This window comes from Primulina huaijiensis, chromosome 16, assembly GCF_012295235.1.
Source record: "Primulina huaijiensis isolate GDHJ02 chromosome 16, ASM1229523v2, whole genome shotgun sequence".
Taxonomy (NCBI): Eukaryota; Viridiplantae; Streptophyta; class Magnoliopsida; order Lamiales; family Gesneriaceae; genus Primulina; species Primulina huaijiensis.
The window spans coordinates 12,602,971-12,627,084 of NC_133321.1; the positions used below are offsets into that span (position 1 = coordinate 12,602,971).

Consider the following 24,114-nt stretch of genomic DNA (forward strand, 5'->3'; position numbering starts at 1 on the left):
GCCGTTATTTCTGTCAAGTGCAACAATATTAACAGCGCACATATTGATGCACGCCATTAAAAGTACTACTCGCAGCGTGCTTTTAATGCAACAGCATGCACGCTATTGATGATGTGCTGCGGAAAGCCATTTTTCTTGTAGTGAAGTCCTAAGCTAAGTGGATTTGTACAAGTAGTTGTATAAATCAGAGTCTTCTAGTGGATCCTATTCGAGGTGGTAGAAGGGGTGACGTAGGAGCAGTTGAAGTATCCGAACATCCATAAACATATCTTATGTATTTAACTGGTTAACTACTGTTTTCAAACTGATTTGATCGTTTAGAGCATCAGTCAGTTCAATTCTTACCATAACTGAACTGATATATGCGATAACTGATCCTCTGCTTTTCAGTTATTAAGTTTGCATAAGTTAAAATATTTTCTAATATTACAGTCTTTTTCACGAAGGATTACTTCGAGTTCTTCCGCTTAGTTTTAAACCAAACTCGATTTAATTCATCGGTGTTAATATTCTTAGAACACGAGCTATTGCAGCTCATTGGAGAATATTTTGTTTGAAGCATATCAGAAGGTGCTAGCACAAACGATCCTTAAGAGTTATAGAGTGGATGAACAGAACCTTATTGGACATAACAATAGCCATGTTGAGGATTGCGGGTCTACCTAAGTCATTTTGGGCGGAAGCATTCAAAATCTCTTGTTATACTTTCAATCGTTCTCCTTCAGTGGCGATTGATATGAAGACTCCGATGGAAATGTGGACTGAGAAACCGATTGATTATTCTAATTTCATACATTTGGAAGTCTCGTATATGTTATGTACAATGATTAAAAAAAGTTCGAAGCTGGATTCAAAATCTAGAAAGTGTATCTTCTTGGGTTATGCAGATGGAGTAAAAGGATTGTGGGATCTTACTGCCCACAAGCTTGTCATCAGTATGGATGTTATATTCAAGGAAGATAAATTAAAGGGAAACAAAAACATACTGAATTCAGAAGCCACTGTAATTCAGGTGGAAAATAAGACAAGACAGATATTAGAAGTTTTTAAAGCAATATCAGAGCACAAAGAACAAGAACATGTTGAGTATGAGGTTTTCAAAATGAGGCAGTTAACTCGAGAGAGAAAACCACCAAGTTGACTTTCAGTTTATGTCACTGAAAGTAATATGAGGATGGTAAGCCATCGAGTTTCCATAAGGCTACTCAAAAATCGGATGTATCCCTATGGATGACAAAAATGAAAGAATAATTGGATGCATTAAACATTAATAAAACTTGAGATCTTTTTACACTATCACGAGGGAGGAAAGTCATTGGTAACAAATAGGTCCATAAGATCAAGCGTGATGACAATAACCAAGTAGAGCGGTGTCGTGCTAGATTGGTGGTAAAATATTATGCTCAGAAAGAAAGCATTGACTTCAATGAGATATTTTTTCCCGTGGTTCGGCTTAAAATAGTCAGAGTAGTGTTGGTATTGTGTGTAGTGTTTAACCTACAACTAGATATGAAAATGGCTTTTCTTCATAGAGATAATGAAGAAGAATTCTGTATGCTCCAGCCAGAAGGTTTTGCAGAAAAGGCAAAGAGAACTTGGTTTGCAGTTTGAAAAAATCTATGTACGGTCTCAAACAGACGCTGAGGTTTTTGTACAAGATATTTGATTCCTATATTGTGAGCTTTTGATACAACAGACTTAATGCATACCTTTGTACATATTTCAAGAGGTCTGATGATGATTATATAATTTTGTTGTTGTATGTGGACGTTATATTGGTGGCAAACCCCAACAAAGATAAGGTCCAAGAATTGAAAGCATAGTTGATTAGGGAATTTGATATGAAGAACTTGAGACTAACAAACTAGATTATAGGGATGCGAGTTCACCGAGACATAAGTAACAGAAATATTTGGTTTTCTCAGAAAAATTATATGAAGAAATTCTTGCAACGCTTCAACATGCAAGGTAGTAAGACAATTTCGGATGCAAGATAGTAAAACAATTTCGGCATATCTTCATGTTAACTTCAAGTTATCCTTTGAGATGTGTCCTAGTAGTGAAGAAGAGAGGATGGAGATGCCTATAGTACCATATGCATTAGTAGTGGAAAGTTTGATGTTCGCTATGATTTATACAAGACCAGAATTGCACTAGTAATGAGAGCAATTTGTTGGTACATTATGAATCCTAGACTAGAGAATTGGAATATGGTTAAATGGATCCTTAGATACATTAAGAATACCTCAAATGTTGCATTATGTTTTGAAAGATCAAATTTTTGCACTCAGTGGTTGTGTCAATTAAGATCATACAGGTGATCCTGATAAGAGAAAATCGACTACCAGTTATGTGTTTATATTTGCAGGGAAAACAGTAAGCTGAGTTTCAAAACTACAAACAGTTGTAGCGTTGTCTAAAACGGAAACTACAAAAAATAATAGTTCATTCTTTTATTTTTTATTTATTTCTATATCAATCATTAGAATGAAATAAAACTTTCAATTCATTCTTATTCTTAGCATAAACAAATAAATTAAATTTGGCTCACAAATGTATTTATTGAGCAGTCTTACATAATTATTTGAATTAAAAAAATATCATATAGTTAAAAATAACATGTCACGACATTGCTCACTAGTGATATTGTTTGTTTTACTCACAAGTCTCACACTATAAAACACGTTATTATGGATTATCGAATGCTCACTTAAATACCTAGCATATCTCATATATTCCTGTGTTTTAACATCTCTCCTGTGTTTTTCAGATCTTAAACTGTGCCTAAAAGTTCTCAGTGATGCGTTTTAAAGTCACGAGATACATGGACCAAATTAAACAATATCACTAACAGTAACGAGTTGAGTCCTCACAGAAGGTCTCAACAAATTCCCTTGACTCAACAATCCATTGTAACTTGGTAATTGCTTATTCAAAGTATTAACATTTTGGCATTACTCTAGAGATCAATGTTGGAAAATCCTCAAGTCTCCTCCCATGCACAAGGCATTACCAATTCAAGAAATTTTGTATTATTATATATTAACGACCACGATAAATCAGTCCTATTTTTCTCAAGTAACTCTTATATATAAAGTGATTTTTAAAATTTATTTATCATTACAAGTATTTGAAAATCTTCATTTTATTAAAATTCATAACTCAACCAATTATTTGAAAATAAAAATATATTATAGGAAGCAACATATATATTCATATATTATACCAAGACACACACGACACTTCGATGACGTATATATAATAGCACGATAGCCTACCTTTTCCTTTTGGGTGTTATTTGAATACCAAAAAATTTCTTCCACTCTAAAAGCACATCATTGCAAAAGTAAACAAGTTGACTTGAAATTTAAGCTTGCACATTAGGGAAATTGGTTTAGTCACAAAATCAACAATTTCACTTGGTCAAACAAGGCATTTAGGAACTTACCTATTACTTAAACCAATACAGTGTCAATAAATAAATGACAAAAAATTTACGTGAGACGGTCTCACGGATCATATTTTGTGAGACGGATATCTTATTTGGGTCATTCATGAAAAGTATTATTTTTTATGCTAAGAATATTACTTTTTATTGTGAATATCGATAGGGTTGACCCGTCTCACAGATAAAGATTCGTGAGACCGTCTCACAAGAGACCTGCTCTGAATAAATATTGGTCCCAAGTTATCAAAGTGGTCTATCAATGTTATATTCTTTAATGCGTATTTATATCACAAACTCATATAAGACAGTCTCACAGATCAATTTTGTTAGACGGATATTTTATTTTGGTCACCCATTAAAAAATATTATTTTTTATACCAAAAATATTATTTTTTATTGTAAATATGAGCAATGTTGACTCATCTCACGAATAAAGACCGCTATACCATCTCGCAAACGAACTACTCAACTTATATTTGTGAAATCCTATTATTGCTAAAAAAATCTCTATGAAAAAATGATTTATTAATTCTCTGCATTTCCAAATCTTGAGCGCAAACATGGTAGTATATATGATATAATTAACTCTATTTTTAACACACTTGTAACTACCATATAACAAATCCTTTTTTTTTTTTGAAATTACTAAAAGTTCCGTATCAATAATAAAATTAGGATATATTATTTTTTTTTCTTTTAATCATGATTGATAATTAAAAAATATCTAAAAACTATTTAATTCAGTTTCTGCATATGGAAAACGTTTTTTTTGAATTTAATTTTCTAAAAGATAATTCGATTAAAAAAATTATTATTCACGGGCATGAATAACTAATGTAAAAGTCAAAAAATTAAAAAAGACAATATAAAGGCTTAATTTGTTAAATTCATTTCCAAAATATAATATAATTACAATACCAACTCATTTTTACCCATATGATATTTTATAAATTTTCATAACCATCAGAATGGGTCATATTTATTGTGTGACTTATTAATTCCAATAAAGAATTAATTTTAAAAATCAATCCATTTAATCAAAACAATTGCAAGATAAACAAATTATTGAAGCAAAATTTGATAGAAATTACAATTACCACATAAATTTTGAATAGTTATATTTAATGTACACACAATTCTACAAGAAATAATAAATAACATATCATTTTGAATAATTAGTTTCATTGTCACACATATTGTATCATTTTTGAAATTTTAAATCTTAAAAAATAATTTTTAGTTCAAATCGATCCAAACCGTGTTCAAGTTATTCGATTCCATTTTCACCTTTCATTGTAACCGTAATCATGCTTGGAAACCGTCGTGAAGCCTCCGTATAGTAGTAACTACACCGGTATTATCATCGTCTTGATCTAAAAATAAAAAAAAAATTTATAGAGCACCATAACTCTTAAAAATAATAATGATAAAAAATTATTCTATTTAAATTACAAATTTTTTATTATAAAAGACCATCTTTAAAGTATTTTAAAATCTTTATATAAAAAAATTAGGTAAAGGTATTAAAAATGGACCTTTATTTTATTGAGTGTGAATAAATGGACCAACCCCATCATCTGTGTGAGCTACCTGTAAGATGGCCACCAGAGTTCCAATCTCATCAACAGCTGACCGTTGAAAAATGGAAAAAAATGGATCTTTGCCCAATTGGGCATGCCCCACATTCTCTTAACTACAATGCAACAGCTAATTCTCTATATAATTTCACTCCTTTCCCCACTAATATTGTGTGCTACAAAAAACATTCATATTCCTCTTACTGTCTCCTTCCTCAAAGGTAGGTGCATTTCCTTGACTGTGTCACATTTTTCAAACCTACCCTTGTTTCAGAATTAGGCGGGTTTGTGATATTTGATGATTTGATCCGTTTTCTTCGTTCAATTTTTTTTTTACCGTCATTCCCATGTGGGTATGTTGTGAAGATATGATTCTGAGTCATTGTGATCCAGTTTTCTTGTTTTTCCTTTCGATTTGTACGAGGAATTGTATCTTGATCTGTTGTTTATGATTCGTGGGTTTTGAAATTCGGTTACTGGTAGATCTATTGGCTTAACGGTTACTCAAATTGACGGGAACAAAAAAGAGAAAAAAGGCGAGCTTTTGAATTTTAGAGCGTGCATTGTTCTCACTTCTGGGATATTACGGAAATATCTAACGATATGTGTTATGCAACATTGTGATTAGTTTGGTATTTGGTTTGGATTTTGATTTAATCTCTCCTGTTGCATTTCAGTTGGTCTTGTGATTTTTTTTTTTTTTTATTTCGATTACGATTCTGTTTGGGATGGATATCTGTTTATGTTGCTTATGTTAAGTTAAATCCCATAGCCTAGAATATTTCTTAACACCACAGTGTGGCATTAGAGCTTTTTGGTGTCACTCCTGAGGTGAGAATTATGTGAGTTAGCTGATGATTTTCTTGAAAATTGTCAAATTAGTGGAAGTGATAAATGCAGAAAAAAGGTTTGCCGATCTTGGAAAATTTGTTACGGATCTATTCCTTCCACATTTTTCTCAAGTATAGTATCTTATGCTGATGATTAGTATATGGTTTTAGCCGCCAGCATCTCTAGTAATATTGATATGGCTTTAGCTTCTAATTTTGACTGTATCTTTAGTAATTTATTGGGATCCACACAAGGAAAAGAATCATTTGCAATTTAGGAATACTAGGATGGTTGTTTAAAACAAACGATAGTCTAGCCTGATCATATGATTCTCAGAAGCTCCAAAACATGAACCTACTTATTATTGGATCAACCACGAGTGGAAAATATCAACAAATCGGGCTATGACGTGCGTCATGTTCCATGAGCATCGATGGTTTTCTCGAGCAGTGATATGTCAATGGCAATGAATCTTTTGCTTTTAATCTTGGTTACATTGTATCGTGTTATTTTTATTCACATACGAGTTTATTTACTGATACTGTTGCATCAGGAGTGTTACTGGTTACAAAATGGCAACCGGGCAACTTTTCTCCAAATCAACTCAAGCACTATTTTACAATTACAAGCAACTCCCCATACAGCGGATGCTTGATTTTGACTTCCTTTGTGGTAATATGAGCATGATATATGTGCTCATGCAACTTTTAATGAGAAATTGTCTGTACATCGGATGATTGATTTCGGATTCTTGCATATTTTTTCTATGCTCTGTTTGCTGAATGTAGGGAGAGAAACACCTTCTGTTGCCGGAATTATAAATCCTGGTTCTGAGGGATTTCAGAAGCTATTTTTCGGTCAGGAGGAAATTGCAATTCCAGTTCATTCGACGTACGTTTTACTTTCTCATGCTTTCCGTTTATTTATTTGTCATTATGATTTAGTGCTATGGTGTAACTTTTCTGCTGATGTAGTAATAGGTAGTAGGTATTGCTGACATCAATTCCTTTTCTTTCTTTCTTTTTTTCATTTTCCTCTTGTTTGGATAATCCATTGTGTTGATGGAATATTAAGGGAGACCAATTAAAAAAAAAGTTGCACCTTTAATAGAAATGGTTAAATTTCCTCTGTATTTTCCCTCAAATGTCAAGTGCTGACAAATAAGGGTTCAATCGAGTGAAGCTCGAGTAGTATCTACTCAAGCTTGACTTTAAAAAATTAGTATAATTGAACTCAAGCTCGACTCAATCGAGTATTAATTTTCAAGTTCGAGCTCAAACATATTGTGTTACTCTAGCTCGAAAAGCTCGATTTAGGCTCTATTTTAATTCTAAATAATATATAAATATATATATAAGTAAATAAATATATATAATTAAATATGTGTGTGTGTGTGTGTGTGTGTGTAATTGAGTAGCTTGCGAGCTACTTGAATAGACACATGTAAAACTCGAGCTCGACTCTATTAAAGATTCGATACTCATGAGTAGTTTGACTTGCACCCCTAGGTAATACATCATCTTTTACCTTGCTAGAGAACCTTTAACACTGTTAAAAAAGTAGAAAAAGAAAAAATCACCATTTTTATAATTAGTATTGTGGGGACCCGGGCTCTAACTCGATTATCTTTGGGATTAAATGGATCTTTGCTAGAAAATGTGGGTCAAAATTTTGCTTTTAACATAATACACATACATAAAATTTATTGCATTTCATTAAAAGCAAATACATGTCTCATTTCAGTTATACAATCAAACTAGTACTTAAAAATATTAATACATGCCTAATACCACAACTAGTTATTCTGCTACGCCCGTGATCACCACGCTATCAACTCTCAATCATCCTCATCTCGACCCTGATCCTGCCCCACCTGTTGTTATGCACACATACAGACACAACAACAGCCAGAAACTCCGGTGAGAACAAATCCCAGTATAAAACCTGTATACATGCATGTCATGCAATTAAATACAAAATCATAATACATAAATCAGTAATTATGACACATTAGTGAATACAGATAAAACTCTTCGACTCTTATTCTTTGACTCGACTCATATCTAAGTTTAGGGATCCCGGTGTGAATAAGACGTAACAAGTCTCCCACCTACTCTCCCAATCGTGGTGGCGGTACGTCTTATTACTATACTTCGGTCCTGTCTGTATCGAGTGTCTACAATCGGAGAAAATCTGCTCCTATGCGTCGATACCACCGAACATCTAGAAATTTGGCAATTCTGCCAATGACTCTCCTATCTTAAATGCTTGAATATAAATCAATAGACAAAGCATCAACATATAAAAAGGTAAATAATCTAGTATGTGATTTTGGGAAACTCAAATCAAGTCTAATTCGAGTTGTATCTTCCCGCATTCACATGAATTATACCTTTCTCGTCGTAGTCTTTAGAAATGTCGAGGTCTCGATGTTGAAGCTTATCACAACAAATCTGAAATGACAATGTATAGATATAATCTATCAAGACACAACTCAAAGCAAGTCTTGTACAACTCATTATTCAATCTCAATACAATTCGACGGCATAACGGCGTGATTTCTCAATACCGATCAACTCAAATCGCAACATATATCAACAAGTCAAATCCTCAACTCACAACCATCATAATCTATATATCAAGATCTCCAAATCTGCATCATTTCCACCCAATACATGCTGGAAAACTCATAACAATCACATACGGTATCACTTTCTCGATTCGTTTACGTTTCTACGATGTCAATGATCTCGAGAACACATAATTACAAGCATATCAGAATTTCCCCAATATGTAAACTCCCAAACATGCTGAAACTAAAAGATACTTACATCCTCTTGAAGCTAGTAATGAGAAGAACAAGAATCTACACTTGGATTGAAAATCGGATGGCCGGATCATGTACAATCACAAATCCAAGGTGAAATGAAGCTTTAGCTATGGAGGTTTCTCTCTCAATTTCTGGCTGCAAATCTCGAAGGAATGAGACTAAGTACACATTATATATGCATGGCTAGGACAAGTGGCTTCATTTTTGGTCTGCACGTCTCGCGCATATGCGCGACCTCAACCGGCGCATATGCGTGAGACCTACTGTCTCGGCATTTCCGAATTCATCATCTCGCGCATATGCGCGCCCTCTCTTCGCGCATGTGCGTGAGTTTCTCTGGAAAAATTCTTGATGCTCGCGCATATGCGCGCACACTCCCGCGCATATGCGCGAGACCTTCGTCTCGGCACATCTTGGAACCACTCAGCTCGCGCATATGCGCGCCCACCAGCCGCGCCTATGCGCGAGACCTTCTGTCCTCGCACTATTCACAACTCAAAAATTCTAATCCCATCTCGACATGCTCTGTCTATAACCATATCAATCAATCAAATATTCATTTCCAATTAACGAAATAAAATCTCGGGCATTACAAGTATCTTCATGATGTCTAAACATCTGGAGTCTTTTCTGGCATTAATATTCGTTGAAGAGAGTTCCAAATTTATTCTTCTTTGCAGTATTGAAGCTGCAAGTGCTGCACATCCCACAGCTGATGTTTTTATTAACTTTGCATCATTTAGAAGGTTGGTCTTCTACATTTTTTAATATTCCACTTGGAGATTTCATGCTGCTCATTAAGTTTAATAAATCTGATTTCATCATTGAAGTGCTGCTGCTTCATCCATGTCTGCTCTCAAGCAGCCAACAATCAAAGTTGTGGCCATTATAGCTGAAGGTGTCCCCGAATCAGACACCAAGCAATTAATTGCTTATGCAAAGGCAAACAATAAGGTAACTTGCTTCTCAATTATTTTTACTTGGTCAAATTACAGTCTCATACATGGAACTTGACTTCATATGATATTATATTGATTCTACTTTCTTACATGCTAAACAAATCTCAGGTCGTCATTGGCCCCGCTACTGTTGGAGGTATTCAAGCTGGAGCCTTTAAGATTGGTGATACTGCTGGAACAATTGATAATATCATTCACTGCAAGTTGTACAGGCCTGGATCTGTTGGATTTGTCTCCAAATCTGTACGTATAGAATTCTTATTTTCACACTTTCAATATTATACCATGTACATTCTTTTGTTATGGTGACTCATTCTGTTTCACTGATCTAACTTTGTAACAGGTGTTAACTTATTTATTTCGGGTTTAACTTGGAATAGTCTTTCTGTTTGGATTACAGGGTGGTATGTCTAACGAGTTATACAACACAATTGCTCGTGTCACGAATGGAATTTACGAAGGTTGGAATGTGAAATCTTGCAACTTTTTGTACTTTTGTTAAAATCGCCTTTTCCGAAATCTCGAGTGAAGAAACATGACACAAATTGTTAACGGTAGGTATCGCGATCGGAGGTGATGTGTTCCCTGGTTCCACACTTTCTGATCATGTGCTTCGATTTAACAATATACCTCAGGTAAAAAAGAAAAAAAATATATATCTGATTTTGTTCTTGTTTTCCTACAAGGAATCATGGTCACTGAATTGCATATGGTTAAGAAGTTTTTCCTTATTGTTGCATTACACCACCATGGGATATATCAAATTTATGCTAAAGATTTCTTGGAGTTGCGAGAGATTCTGAAACTTTGTATCTTGTTTTTTTGGGGATTAAATTCAGGTTAAAATGATTGTTGTTCTTGGAGAACTTGGTGGGCGTGATGAATATTCCTTAGTTGAGGCCCTCAAACAGGGGAAAATCAACAAGCCTGTAGTTGCCTGGGTCAGTGGAACTTGTGCCCGCCTCTTCAAATCGGAAGTGCAGTTTGGTCATGCTGTAAGCTAATATTACCTATTGTTCACTTTCCAACCTGATTCAAAGTGATCGATTACATAGGCAGTGGTTCAAATTTTGTTTGCTTATTTATTAACATTAGGGGGCCAAGAGTGGTGGTGAGATGGAGTCTGCTCAGGCCAAGAATCAAGCACTCAGAGAGGCGGGAGCTGTTGTTCCCACTTCATATGAGGCATTCGAAGGTTCAATCAGAGAAACATTCGAGAAATTGGTTAGCATTTTGGATTTTCAAGAACTATTGTGTCTGATTCTTAAGGTAGTCTTTTGTTTAAGTTCTGGGATGCTTTCTATTAGGTTGAGGGGGGGCAGGTTATGGCTGTGAAGGAGGTTACACCTCCTCCAATACCGGAGGATCTTAATACAGCAATTAAGAGTGGAAAAGTTCGGGCTCCAACACATGTTATTTCCACTATTTCAGATGATAGGGGTATGATCATATTCCATTAATGGCAAGCTTTAGAATAAATCAAAATACATACAAACGCTTGGAATTTGCCTGTTATAATTTTGCAGGGGAAGAACCAACATATGCTGGCGTCCCCATGTCCTCCATTGTTGAACAGGGTTTAGGTGTCGGTGATGTTATTTCTTTATTGTGGTTCAAAAGAAGCCTTCCCCGTTATTGCTCACGTTTTATTGAAGTGAGTTCCACGTGATTTTGACACGACTTTGCATTTTTACTTTTTGTACCATTCAATTTTCCTTGTTCAAATCTAGTGTTTGGACTTGCACAATCTCTCAAAAATGCTGTTGACTTGCTAGATTTGCATCATGTTATGTGCTGACCATGGTCCATGTGTATCTGGTGCTCACAACACCATTGTGACGGCTAGAGCAGGAAAAGACCTGGTATCAAGTCTTGTTTCTGGTGCGTTACAGATTCTTCAAGTGTCGTATTTGTGTGAAATGTACGAGCAATATGTGTGGTATATGGCAAACATTTGATAAAACAATGGATTCTTTGAGGCTCCATTTCTTGATTATGCAGTTACTTGACTTCACCTTTAAAACAGGTTTATTGACAATTGGTCCTCGTTTTGGTGGGGCTATCGATGATGCTGCTCGATACTTTAAGGATGCTTATGACAGGGTGAGTTTGGTTTGTGTTTCTGTGTGAGAAATTCCAATGTTCTTTAGTACTTTCTTCCCCATCATGGTGTGTATATCAGGGTCTTACACCTTACGAATTTGTGGAAAGCATGAAAAAGAAGGGCATTCGTGTACCTGGTATTGGTCACAGGTAATAAGATACTCGACTTACTCACTCTTTCTTTCTTTAGTTGGGGTGTGTGTTGTGTATTATGGTGGACAAAAAGAATGTGTATTCAAAATTATTTAGCTTTTTTGTTACTTAAGTTTCTTTGATACTCCAATGATAATACTTAAAATACTTGATGTAATGTAGAACTTGGACCCTTGGAATTTCCTGCGTTTGATCATTCTCATTTTTGTCAATTCAAGCCAGCCTGGTACACTGTTAGGCCAAAACCTCAAAAGACTAATCTTTTACATAAGAACGTCACAAAACTCATCAACCATTCAATGTTTTTCACGGAAAAGATGTGGAATCCCTGACAAATGCTTCATCTGTCTTTGGTAATAGAGTCAAGAGGGGCGATAACAGAGACAAGAGGGTAGAGTTGCTGCAAGAATTTGCACGGTCGAATTTCCCATCTGTAAAGTACATGGAATACGCAGTTGAAGTCGAGACTTACACCCTTTCAAAAGCAAACAACCTAGTTCTCAACGTTGATGGTGCCATTGGTTCCCTATTCTTGGATCTTCTTGCAGGCAGCGGAATGTTCACAAAGCAAGAAATTGATGAGATTGTTGGGATTGGTTACCTTAACGGACTCTTTGTTCTTGCACGTTCCATTGGTCTAATAGGGTAAGTTAAACATCAATTGCTCTTCCCTTTTATTAATCTGTTACCTGTCAAAAATTTCAGTCTTAAATCACTCGATATGTATTTAACACTGTCTGAAACTTTTTGAAACTTAGGCATACATTTGATCAGAAGAGACTGAAGCAGCCACTTTATCGTCACCCATGGGAAGACGTTCTCTACACAAAGTAATGGTTTTGAGTACCGAAATGGCTTGATAATGGTTCACTGCCTAGCGTCTGATGCTCGCTATTAATCAAAGTTACATTGTCATGTAATGATTTTTCAGTTGTTAATTTAGCTTTAGTATTGGTAGAGAGCAGATAGAGTACTTTTCTCAGTTTTAACAATACCTGCAACTGCCATATTTGAAGAGATGTTGTGTCTGTCTGTTCAGGAACAAATAAACCATGAACTGTTGTTTAGTGAATAAAAGAATGTGATTGTATAATATTTTCTTCTCTCTTTTAATCTCTTTAATTCATCAGCTCTGGCTGTAGCTTTTGTACTTCTGGTTAGACATGCTTATTGGGTTGGTTCGACCCGGAACCGACCCAATAATGGTTTCTTTATTTTTTTGAGTTGAGATATGTGTTTGTTATATTTAGGTCTCGAACCTGATATCTCATGTAACTATTTTTTATTTGTGAAATGATCGGTAGAACTTTTGTTTTAAAAAATAACTAATGTAATTAATAAATGATATATGATTTTTTGTGCAAAAATGGTCTTTGTATCGTTGATAGAAACATGCATCGATATCACAAATATAAATTAGGACTCATGTTTTTAAATAAAATTTTAGAGATTTATAAATTGAGACGGCGAAATTGGGCAAATACTTGAATTTTAGCTTTTAATTATTCTTTATTCGATTATTTATATATAAAAAGTTGGAAAAATTGAGACCCCCCCCGCTCCACCTCTGAATATCAAGTAATGTCTAGTTGATAATATCCATATATTTATTTGAACTAGGAATGATCACGTGCGATGCACGTGGGTAATTAATAATTAAATATATACTAACAAGATTTAAATAATTTTTAAAATAGTTTAAATAACATCTTATTTATGAGTATTTATTGATCTAAATATATCAAAACACAATAAATAAAAATACATCATAATGATAAATCAAATATACTCACTTATTTATATAACATTTTTCAATTTGCATGATTATAACATAATGACAGCTCTCTCAAATTAACAAAGATAATTTCCATCCAAATATCATTCACAATGGAAAACAATAAAAATAAAATTAAAAGAATAGTAAATTTTTCTAAAATCAAAATCACAATGTATTTAAATGGAGTGCATATAGTGACTGTCAAATAAAATTCTCTTAATTAACTAAATTATCATAATGATGTTAAAATAAAACCCCTAAACTTGTTATTAAGTTAAATATCAATTGTGTTTTTGCTAACTTTTAACTCCTTGCGAATTTTGTTTAACTTTTTCCTTTTTTAGAATAGATGTTACACATCAACTCAAATATTTTAAATTGTATAGTAGCTTAATCATCATGATTCGATCGATGTATCCAACAAGGACAATTATTGCACTCCAACAATATCAATAATTACACTAATTGCAATATATGAGAATTGATCTCATGACTTTGACTCTTATATATACCAATTGTAGGATCATACATTTGCCGCTTTACCAAATGTTATAACCAGGGTAACGATGCAACATTAACTAAAATCTTTTAAAATCGTAAAACAATTCAAACGTCACATTTCGATTGTTATACCTTACATAAACAATTATTGCACCTAAAAAATATGATATAGTTGTTATTTTACATTCTAGAAATCATTTTTCTAAATCAAATTTATTCTCACTAATCAAATAATTTCATCGAACACAAAGTAGTTTTAATTACTAATAATAATTTAAACACAAATATTAATTGTTAGGGTGACCACTATATGTCCTCACCTATGCTTCATTAAATTGCAATCATAATAATAATGCACAATGAATTGGTAAACATAACTTAGTTAATTTATTAAGTGAGTAATATTAAATAACAATTTTGTTATTTTGAAATGTGAAAAATAGCTTATATATATATAAATTCATCATATATAATGCTAAATTAATTAATATGTAGAAAAGAGAAAAAATTGTTTTTTATGTATGTAATTTCATCATATACAATTAGAAATTAATTAATAGGTTGAAAAGAACAAACAGTATAACAAATAATATATTATATATGATGATTTCGTAATAGAATAATGTTAATATAATCATATTTTGTATTATGTTTAGAACGCAATTGAAAATTGATAACAAAATATATAATAATAGAAACTTTAATTTTAAAAACATTTTTTTATCTAAAATATTATCATAATACATAATGAATCATAAGTGAAATCACTAAATTGTTGAGCAACTATTTATTTAATTATTACTTAAATCAATTTATTGGAATTTCTCAAAAATTTAGCATTTCTTATCATCTACATAAAAATATCAAGAGCTTCATAAATTCATTGATATTAATTAAAAAATTTAATTTAAATACATAAAAAAATTCTTAAGTTCCTAAAAAAATTATTTTATAGTTATATCTGAAATATTAAACATTTTATTAGAAGTTTTTTTCTTATTAGCTATATAAAAATATCAAGAGTTTCACAAATTTATAGACATTAATTAGTAAAAATAACTTAAATTAAATATATAAAATTTATAAAAAATAATATAACGTGTTTATAATATTATGAAAAAATTGAAAAATACAGTTGAAGAACTCACAAATTTAATTAGTTATATTTTAAAAATTAAAGCGAGTTACACCCATATATGGTACAAGGTTTTCTACCCCGCAATGAGATGTACAAGTAGTAAAACCACAATTAAAAAATAATTCATTAAAAAAGTAATTTGAGAAAAGTATTGCAAAATTGCAATCACAGAATAATTTTACGTTAAAAAAATATTCTTACAAATAATCTTTAACATATTTCAATATCTACAAAATATACGATGCTTCTTAGTTCATATTTTAAAATCAATTTGTTATAAAAGTGACTTATTTATATGTAAAATAAAAGAAAAGATAAGATATAAATATTAAATATTCATTAGCAACCATGAAGAAATACACTAATTTTAGTAACAAATTTTAGTAGCAACAAAGAAAAATAATGGGTAAATTGATAAATTCAATATGCATTAATATCCAAAGACATTTAAGATAGACAATAAATTATAAAAGAATCCATTAAAAAATTATTATTTTAAAATCAATTTGTTATAAAAGTGACTTATTTATATGTAAAATAAAAGAAAATATAAGATATAAATATGAAATATTCATTAGCAATTATGAAGAAATACACTAATTTTATTAACAAATTTTAGCAGCAACAAATAAAAATCATGGGTAAATTGATAAATTCAACATGCCTTAATATCCAAAGGCATTTAAGATAGACACTATATTATAAAAGAATCCATTAAAAAATTATTGATTTAATTTGCTAAATTAAATGAATAAAGGTATATTAAAACATTCACAATTAGAAGTGATATATTTATATGTATGTTAGATGTTAGATTTTACTAAGAAATGTAAATAAATAATTTTTCTGGCCTAAAATTTAAAAAAGAAATAAGAATGTGTATTAATGTCCAAATCCATTTAAGATGGATAATGAATTACAAAAAACTCCTAAAAAAACATATTAATTTAATTTGCTAATTTAAATTAACAAGAAAATTTAATTAAATAATTTTTTTGGCATAAAATTTAGGAAAGAAAGAAGAATTTGTATTAATGTCCAAATTCATTTAAGATGGACAATGAATTGCAAAAAAAACTTTTAAGATAACCTATTAATTTGTTTGCTAACTTAAATTAAATTAAATAAATGAACAAGGACAAATAAGGAAATTCACAAATGAAAGTGGTATATTTATATGTATGTTAGATATATATGATAAGAAATTATATGAACAATGAAATTTTTGAGTTATTTTTATATTAAAAAAAAATCGATGTAAAGATAAGAAGAATGCATGGGGTAAGTCGATTGTGGTACCAAATTCATGGGGAACAATGTGATATGGGAGGGCATATATGTGGTTTCCTTTTGTCCCACACGGCTACTCAGAATTGTAACAAGCGATTCAATATATTTTTACATCAGTTTAGGATATGGATCCAAACATGACAGTTGTACAATGAGAATTCACATATCTTGTTGGACCGATCGATTTCTGATCCGATTCAAATCTCATTTTTATGTCAAAAATATTAATTGTCGGATCGAGTCAACTCGTATCTACTTTTGATAATTGTATTATCACTATGAATGTGAATGAGCATCACTTAAATAAATCATATGTATGTGGTGCCATACAGTGATCATATTGGGTGACTATGAAATATTTGGATGCACACACACTGTATTTTTCAAATGTTTTCTATAATTGTTAGACCGATGACATAGCTATATAAAATTTGGCAAAAACTTGTGTGAGACGGTCTCACGGGTCGTATTTTGTGAGACCGATCTCTTATTTGGGTCATCCATGAAAAAAAATTATTTTTTATGCTAAGAGTATTACTTTTTGTTGTGAATATCGGTAGGGTTGACCCGTCTCACATATAAATATTCGTGAGACCGTCTCACATGAGACCTACTAATAAAATTTTAATTAATTGAAGAAATTTTATCAAATGTCGAAATAAATATTGAATCAGTCCAATCATCAATACTGGATAAATAACCAAATTCTGAGAGATCAAAATCCAAGCGAACACTTGGCTCTCGCCTGTCTCATTCAATTCCCCAAATGTAAGTTTAAGATAACGAGGACGAATGATTCCAAGAATGCAGCACACACTTCAAAATTGTGACAGATATCCAGTCTTTTGTAAGCAACCCAACAATGGATATAGAGAACCCGGATATATTTCCAGGGATTCTCATCTCAAGCTTTCTTGAAACTTGGACTTGATTCTGCTGTGTTGAAGAAATGATTTCGAGAAGCAGCCGGGCATCTCATGCTGAACCTCTATCTTCCGGTTCGGCCCCGCTTCATCACAATCAACGGAGTGTCACCTTAAACAGGGCGGATTCGATGAGCAAAGCTGTAGCGCAGTACACTGTTGACGCCAGGCTTCATGCGGTTTTCGAGCAATCGGGTGTGTGCGGGAAATCCTTCGATTATTCGGAGAGTGTAAGGGCTGGTGCAGAGTCTGTTCCTGAGCAGCAAATTGCGGCTTACTTATTGAAAATACAGCGTGGCAGCCATATTCAACCGTTTGGTTGTATGATAGCGTTGGATGAATCGAATTTTCGCGTCATAGCTTACTCGGAGAATGCCCGTGAAATGCTTGGCTTGGCGCTTCAGTCAGTCCCATGCATGGAAAGGGACGAAACTTTGACGGTTGGGACTGATGTAAGAACTCTGTTATCCCCCTCGAGCTGTGTCTTGCTCGAGAGGGCGTTTGCGGCTCGTGAAATAACACTGTTGAATCCGATTTGGGTGCATTCGAAGAATTCGGGGAAGCCCTTTTATGCGATTCTGCATAGAATAGATGTGGGGACAGTGATTGATTTAGAGCCTGTTAGGAGCGAGGATCCGGCCCTTTCTATCGCTGGTGCTGTCCAGTCGCAGAAGCTTGCTGTGAGGGCTATTTCCCAGTTGCAATCACTTCCTGGAGGGGACATCAAACTTTTGTGTGATACAGTAGTCGAAAGCGTGAGAGAGTTAACTGGGTATGATCGTGTGATGGTCTATAAGTTTCATGAGGATGAACATGGTGAGGTGGTGGCGGAGAGTCGGAGGTCCGATTTAGATCCGTATATTGGTTTACATTATCCTGCCACAGATATCCCCCAGGCTTCTAGATTTTTGTTCAAGCAGAATCGGATTAGGATGATTGTAGATTGTGAAGCCACTCCGGTTAAAGTTATCCAGGATGAATCATTAATTCAACCCTTGTGTTTGGTTGGGTCGACGCTCAGGGCACCACATGGTTGCCACGCCCTGTACATGGCAAGTATGGGTTCTACTGCCTCGTTAACGTTGGCCGTTGTTGTTAATGGAAATGAAGAAGACTGCGCTGAAGGACGGAATTCGATGAGGCTATGGGGCTTGGTTGTTGGTCATCACACTTCTGCTCGGTGCATATCTTTCCCCCTGCGGTATGCTTGTGAATTCTTGATGCAGGCATTTGGGCTTCAACTGAACATGGAATTACAGTTGGCGTCACAGTTGGCGGAGAAACATGTTTTGATGACACAGACGCTGTTATGTGACATGCTGCTCCGAGATTCGCCTACTGGGATCGTTACCCAGAGACCTAGTATCATTGACCTTGTGAAGTGCGATGGGGCTGCGCTGTATTACAAAGAGAAGTATTATCCCCTTGGTGTGACACCTACAGAAGCACAGATAAAGGACATAGTGAAATGGTTGTTGGCATTCCATGGGAACTTGACAGGTTTGAGCACAGACAGTCTTGCGGATGCCGGGTACCCTGGAGCAGCCTCTCTAGGGGATGGTGTTTGTGGAATGACTGTTGCATTCATCACTTCGAGAGATTATTTATTCTGGTTTCGTTCCCATAGCGCGAAAGCTATCAAGTGGGGCGGTGCAAAGCATCATCCACAAGAAAAAGATGATGGTCTTAGGTTGAATCCCCGTTCTTCATTCAAGGCGTTTCTAGAAGTGGTCAAGGGCCGAAGTTTAGCTTGGGAGAATGCTGAAATGGATGCAATTCATTCTTTGCGTCTTATTTTACGAGAGTCGTTTCAAAATGCTGGTGGAAGTAGTTCTAAGGCAGTTGTACCTGCCCAGGCTGGGGAAGAGTTACAAGGAGTGGATGAATTAAGTTCTGTTGCCAGAGAAATGGTTAGATTGATCGAGACTGCAACTGCACCTATATTTGCTGTAGATGTTGAGGGTCGCATAAACGGGTGGAATGCAAAAGTTGCAGAGCTGACTGACTTATCTGTTGAAGAAGCATTAGGAAAGTCGTTGATTCATGACATTGTTCACAAAGAATCAGTTGAGATTGCTAACAAGCTTCTTTTTCATGCTTTGCAAGGTAGTCCTTTTCTACCAACATCATGCATTCTCTTTTAGCATGTTAAAATTGACTTTATTTTTATTTTTTTTTAAGTAATGGCACCCATAAGATGCATTCATAAGTTAAAATCAATGCAGGCGAGGAACACAAGAATGTTGAATTAAGGTTGAGGACATTCAACACTGAACAACTTAGTAAGACCGTGTTTGTGGTGGTGAATGCTTGCTCCAGCAAGGACTGTGTGAACAACGTGGTTGGTGTTTGCTTTGTTGGTCAGGATGTTACAGGCCAAAAGGCAGTAATGGACAAGTTCATACAAATTCAAGGTGATTACAAGGCAATTATGCACAGTCCCAACCCTCTGATTCCTCCAATATTTGCTTCTGATGAGAACACATGTTGCTCTGAATGGAACACCGCTATGGAAAAGCTCACTGGCTGGAGTATGGGGGATGTTATCGGGAAGATGATAGTTGGGGAGATATTCGGAAATTGCTGTCGGCTCAAGGGTCTAGATGCTACGACAAAATTCATGATCGTCTTGCACAATGCACTTGGAGGCCAGGAAACGGACATGTTTCCGTTCTGTTTTTTTGACCGCGATGGGAAGTATGTGCAGGCACTCTTGACTGCAAACAAGAGGGTAAATATGAATGGTCAGGTTATAGGAGTCTTCTGCTTTTTGCAGATTGCAAGTCGTGAGTTGCAACAAGCTTTGAAAATTCAGAGGCAACAAGAAAAGGCATGTGCATCAAAGATAAAAGATCTGACTTACATTTGTCAAGAAATAAAGAATCCATTATGTGGCATACAGTTCACTAACTCACTTTTGGAAGCAACAAATTTGACAGAAAACCAAACACAGCTTCTTGAGATGAGTGCTGCTTGTGAGAAGCAGATCTTAAAGATTTTGAAGGATGTTGATATGGAAAACATTGAGGTTGGGTATGTTTTGTTTGAAAATAGTCAGACTTTTTCATTCATGATTAACGTCTGTAGATGTGTCTTTATAATATCAGGTAAAATCGACTTCAATTCTTGTTGAGATAGATAAGTCGTCAACGAAGGAACTTCTAATAATCTAATGGTAGTTAGAAAAAACAGATTGCTATATTTTCCTTGTCACTCATTAATGTGCTGATATCAGGACTATTTTATACTATTATCTTCTTTACATTTTCTCACTGAAATCTGCTTTGTGGTCAGACGAACTAACTAAAGCTCGTATAATGGTAGATCAATGGTGCTTGAAAAGACAAAATTTGTGCTTGAGAGTGTGATAAATGCAGTTGTTAGCCAGGTAATGTTATTGATGAGAGAAAGAGGTCTGCAGTTGATCCGTGATATACCAGAGGAAGTCAAGACACTGGAACTCTATGGCGACAAAATCCGACTTCAACAGGTCTTAGCTGATTTTTTGATGAACATGGCGCTTTATGCACCTCCGGAAGGTTGTATAGAAATTCAAGTTAGACCAAGTTCGAAGCGAATTTCTGAAGGAACTGCCATGGCACGCATTGAGTTTAGGTAAACTAAAGATTAATTGCCACCATAAAGTTTCATGATACTACGCATCCAGCGTTCTACTTTTCATTGCGAAGTTCATCAAAATACCTACGGTGCTCTATTATCACACTGACTTTGATGATGATGATGATAGAGGTGCAATTATCTTTCTTCATATCTTTAATGTTTTCTATTATGTTTCACGAAATTTTAGATAGAAAAGATTTTGATTATAGGAATTAAGCAATTGTCATTTGAAACAAAATACATGGAACAAGAAGACTGAGCTTTTTGTAGAAGCTATGTTGTCACAAGAAAGTTTGTACATTCTCAAAAAGGTGACCAGAGTGTTCATGTGCCAACCCTAAAGCACATATCTACACTTCTTGAATTGTTTTGTTATGTCCTTGTCTCGGTCTTACTTCTTATACTTGACTTTGATATACTCGTGTCTTTCTTCCCGTGAAGGATTACGTGCCTGGGGGAAGGTCTTCCTCCCGAAATAGTCCAAGACATGTTCCAAAGCAAGAGATGGGCAACTCAAGAAGGTCAAGGACTAAGCATATGCAGAAAAATTTTGAAGCTTATGAATGGAGAAGTTCAATATGTCAGGGAGTCAGAAAGATGTCATTTCCTTATCGTTCTTGATATGCCGGTTCCGCAGAGAGGCTGGAAGGGTGCCGAATGAGTTGGTCTCGTCATCGATCCAAAACAACTGCAGATGAGTATCCATCTATCAAGTCGCGTAAAGAGTTTCATGTGTGAATATTTATCTTTTTCTTGCTTTTCTGATGCCGATTTACCTGTCATCGGTTGCCTACATCACTTGACCTTTTTTACTTTACTGTAATGTAATATATTTTGAGATATCAGAATAAGTAGTGAAGTACAACAACAGCGTATATCCTATTTGCGCAGTTGTGATCAAATGTCTTTTTAGCTTCAAAGTGGAATCAATTGTTACACAAACAATTTCATCTCAGTTGAAGAATAGGCTATTGAAAAGTATAAAACACAAAATTAAAGAGGGGTATGAATATAAATCACACCTTTTTTATTAAAAAAAAAATCCCAAAAATGCATGATTTAGATTCGAAACTCAATGAAAGTGGTGATGATATAATATCCAATTACAGATTATTTTCCTATGGGGTGCCATTTTTAGAACTTAAAAGGTGTCTTATAAATATTGTATTTATACATATAATAAACAAATTAAATATGAAATCACGACAAAGAACCTTCCTTCCTAAAAGTTAAACAAATCGAACATGACCTCATGTATATTTATCTGTGGACCAATGCATTGCATCACATAAAAAATTATATGACTCACGGATAAACTCTTATGGTAATATCTCAGTGGTAAGATCGAATCAACCGATATCTTTATGTGTCTACAAGACAAGAACTTGTATATTATATAGTACAATGATCCTACTCCATGGTTGAACCCTTTTTTTCCTTCCAAAAAATCAACTGGAAAATATTGCATTTGATTGCTCTTTACAACAAAATAAATGTTAAATAGGAAAATTTGCAATGATTTTATATGTTTGTTTATTTATAATTTTATATATTTATATGTCAAATTTCGATTTTAATATGTCATTTTTGTTTTGTCTTTATATATGATTTTAATATTTTTTTTGACTTGATGGTCGGTTGATACTTTATGTAATGAGAGAACTATTTAATTGTGGTTGGTTTAGAGCCTTAGGACAAGTCAATTTATGTTTAATGAAAAGGAGCAAATAAGGAAATATTTCGAGTCCATCTATGATCTACCTGTCAAAATCTTGCCTTGATTTGGATTATTAAATAACTGTTTTTTTTTTTTTTTGTGTGTGTGTGTTTCCAAGTGTTATACACTTCCACAGATTTAAATTTCCATTAATTGGATGAATTTTTTGATACTTAAATTTAGAAAATTTTGTATATATAATTTTGATGATTTTTTTTAATTAAGATTACTCAAATTGATGTGGTCCTGTCCCAATCCAACTACACTTGCTTTTCAACGTAATTTGATGCTAATTAACCTAAACTAAGCCTCTCAAGAACCATTATATTATATTATATTATATTGTTATATGTTTGCACGGTTCTTTATTTTTTTCAAAAAAAATAAATTTTAATCAAAATTTTTTTATTCAGTTTGATTTATATTATTATAAAATAGAAGTAGTGAAATTTTATTTTGGTGACGAATATCATAATAATATGGTGCAATTTTGACATGCCAATTTCGGGGTTCTGACTATATAGTATAGATAAGGGTTTTTTTTATTATTAATTTAAAAATAAAAAATATTTCAAAAATAATTTAAAATAAAATAATTTTACAAATTTACTTTAATTCGTGCTTCGTAAGCACAGATTAGAATGAGATGGAGCATTATACGTGCTTTGTAAGCATGGAGGCTCCATGTAGACTAGCATCCATGCTTACAAAGCACAGATTCTCCACGTGGACGAGCATCCGTGCTCCACCTCACTCTTCTTGTATATTTATAAATATATTATTTATTATTATTATTTATTATAATTTTTAATAATTAATTTAATTCGAATGAAAAATATAAAAATATAAATATTTATCATATATGGTAATTATTAAATATTTTATATTATTAGGTTGGGTGATTGAAAAATTAGAGATATGAGAGGATTGAAAAAAGAAAATTAAAGGGAATAAAAAAAAGTAGTCTTTCATCAATACACCAATAAAAAGTTTAACTTTAGCATATAGTATCGATAAAAATTATGCTGAATTATAATATTTTCATTCTATTCTTAAATTTACATTGTTTATTTTATATTTAAGATATTATTATTAATTGAATTTCAATCACAACATAAAAACTCACACGGAGTGAAAATATATTTATAAATATTATTATTATTATTATTATTATTATTAATTACCATACATTTATAAATATTTATAATATTTTTATTATATTCTTAAATTTACATTGTTTATTTTC

The 24,114-nt window shown here is 33.4% G+C and overlaps 2 protein-coding genes across 8 annotated transcripts; both read left to right on the forward strand.

Annotated features, from left to right (window-relative positions):
- Positions 1-5,057: 5,057 nt before the first annotated feature.
- On the forward strand, positions 5,058-13,014 carry LOC140961577 (ATP-citrate synthase beta chain protein 2-like). 2 transcript variants are annotated; one of them, XM_073420202.1, is made up of 17 exons: positions 5,058-5,246; positions 6,410-6,528; positions 6,645-6,747; positions 9,367-9,432; positions 9,517-9,640; positions 9,754-9,888; positions 10,046-10,106; positions 10,204-10,280; positions 10,485-10,640; positions 10,741-10,869; positions 10,953-11,085; positions 11,172-11,299; positions 11,421-11,526; positions 11,672-11,748; positions 11,828-11,898; positions 12,262-12,546; positions 12,660-13,014. In XM_073420202.1, the coding sequence occupies exons 1-17, from the start codon at positions 5,101-5,103 to the stop codon at positions 12,733-12,735; spliced, it is 1,992 nt and encodes a 663-aa protein (XP_073276303.1). In that variant the 5' UTR covers positions 5,058-5,100; the 3' UTR covers positions 12,736-13,014. The 2 variants fall into 2 exon arrangements, with proteins under 2 accessions (XP_073276303.1, XP_073276304.1); XM_073420203.1 differs by having other exon boundaries at positions 5,189-5,309.
- A 4,279-nt stretch (positions 13,015-17,293) lies between these two features.
- Positions 17,294-22,059, forward strand: LOC140961576 (phytochrome B-like). Of its 6 annotated transcripts, XR_012172373.1 has the most exons (5): positions 17,294-19,636; positions 19,756-20,563; positions 20,855-21,145; positions 21,361-21,462; positions 21,593-21,729. XR_012172373.1 is itself a non-coding variant. In XM_073420196.1 (4 exons), exons 1-4 carry the CDS (start codon positions 17,557-17,559, stop codon positions 21,810-21,812), a joined length of 3,399 nt encoding a protein of 1,132 aa, XP_073276297.1. In that variant the 5' UTR covers positions 17,294-17,556; the 3' UTR covers positions 21,813-22,059. The 6 variants fall into 6 exon arrangements, 5 of the variants coding, with proteins under 5 accessions (XP_073276297.1, XP_073276299.1, XP_073276301.1 ...); XM_073420196.1 differs by lacking the exon at positions 21,361-21,462 and having other exon boundaries at positions 21,593-22,059; XM_073420198.1 differs by lacking the exons at positions 21,361-21,462; positions 21,593-21,729 and adding an exon at positions 20,638-20,705 and having other exon boundaries at positions 19,756-20,558; positions 20,825-20,939.
- The last annotated feature ends 2,055 nt before the right edge of the window (positions 22,060-24,114 follow it).

Bases quoted from the DNA above. Each gene is read 5' to 3' on its own strand.
- LOC140961577 (XM_073420202.1), top strand. From the start codon at position 5,101: ATGGATCTTTGCCCAATTGGGCATGCCCCACATTCTCTTAACTACAAT. The intron at 6,529-6,644 runs GTAATATGAGCA...TGCTGAATGTAG, and splicing joins TGATTTTGACTTCCTTTGTG to GGAGAGAAACACCTTCTGTT. The intron at 9,889-10,045 runs GTACGTATAGAA...TTTGGATTACAG, and splicing joins TTGGATTTGTCTCCAAATCT to GGTGGTATGTCTAACGAGTT.
- LOC140961576 (XM_073420196.1), top strand. From the start codon at position 17,557: ATGATTTCGAGAAGCAGCCGGGCATCTCATGCTGAACCTCTATCTTCC. The intron at 19,637-19,755 runs GTAGTCCTTTTC...AAATCAATGCAG, and splicing joins TCTTTTTCATGCTTTGCAAG to GCGAGGAACACAAGAATGTT. The intron at 20,564-20,854 runs GTATGTTTTGTT...GTATAATGGTAG, and splicing joins ATGGAAAACATTGAGGTTGG to ATCAATGGTGCTTGAAAAGA.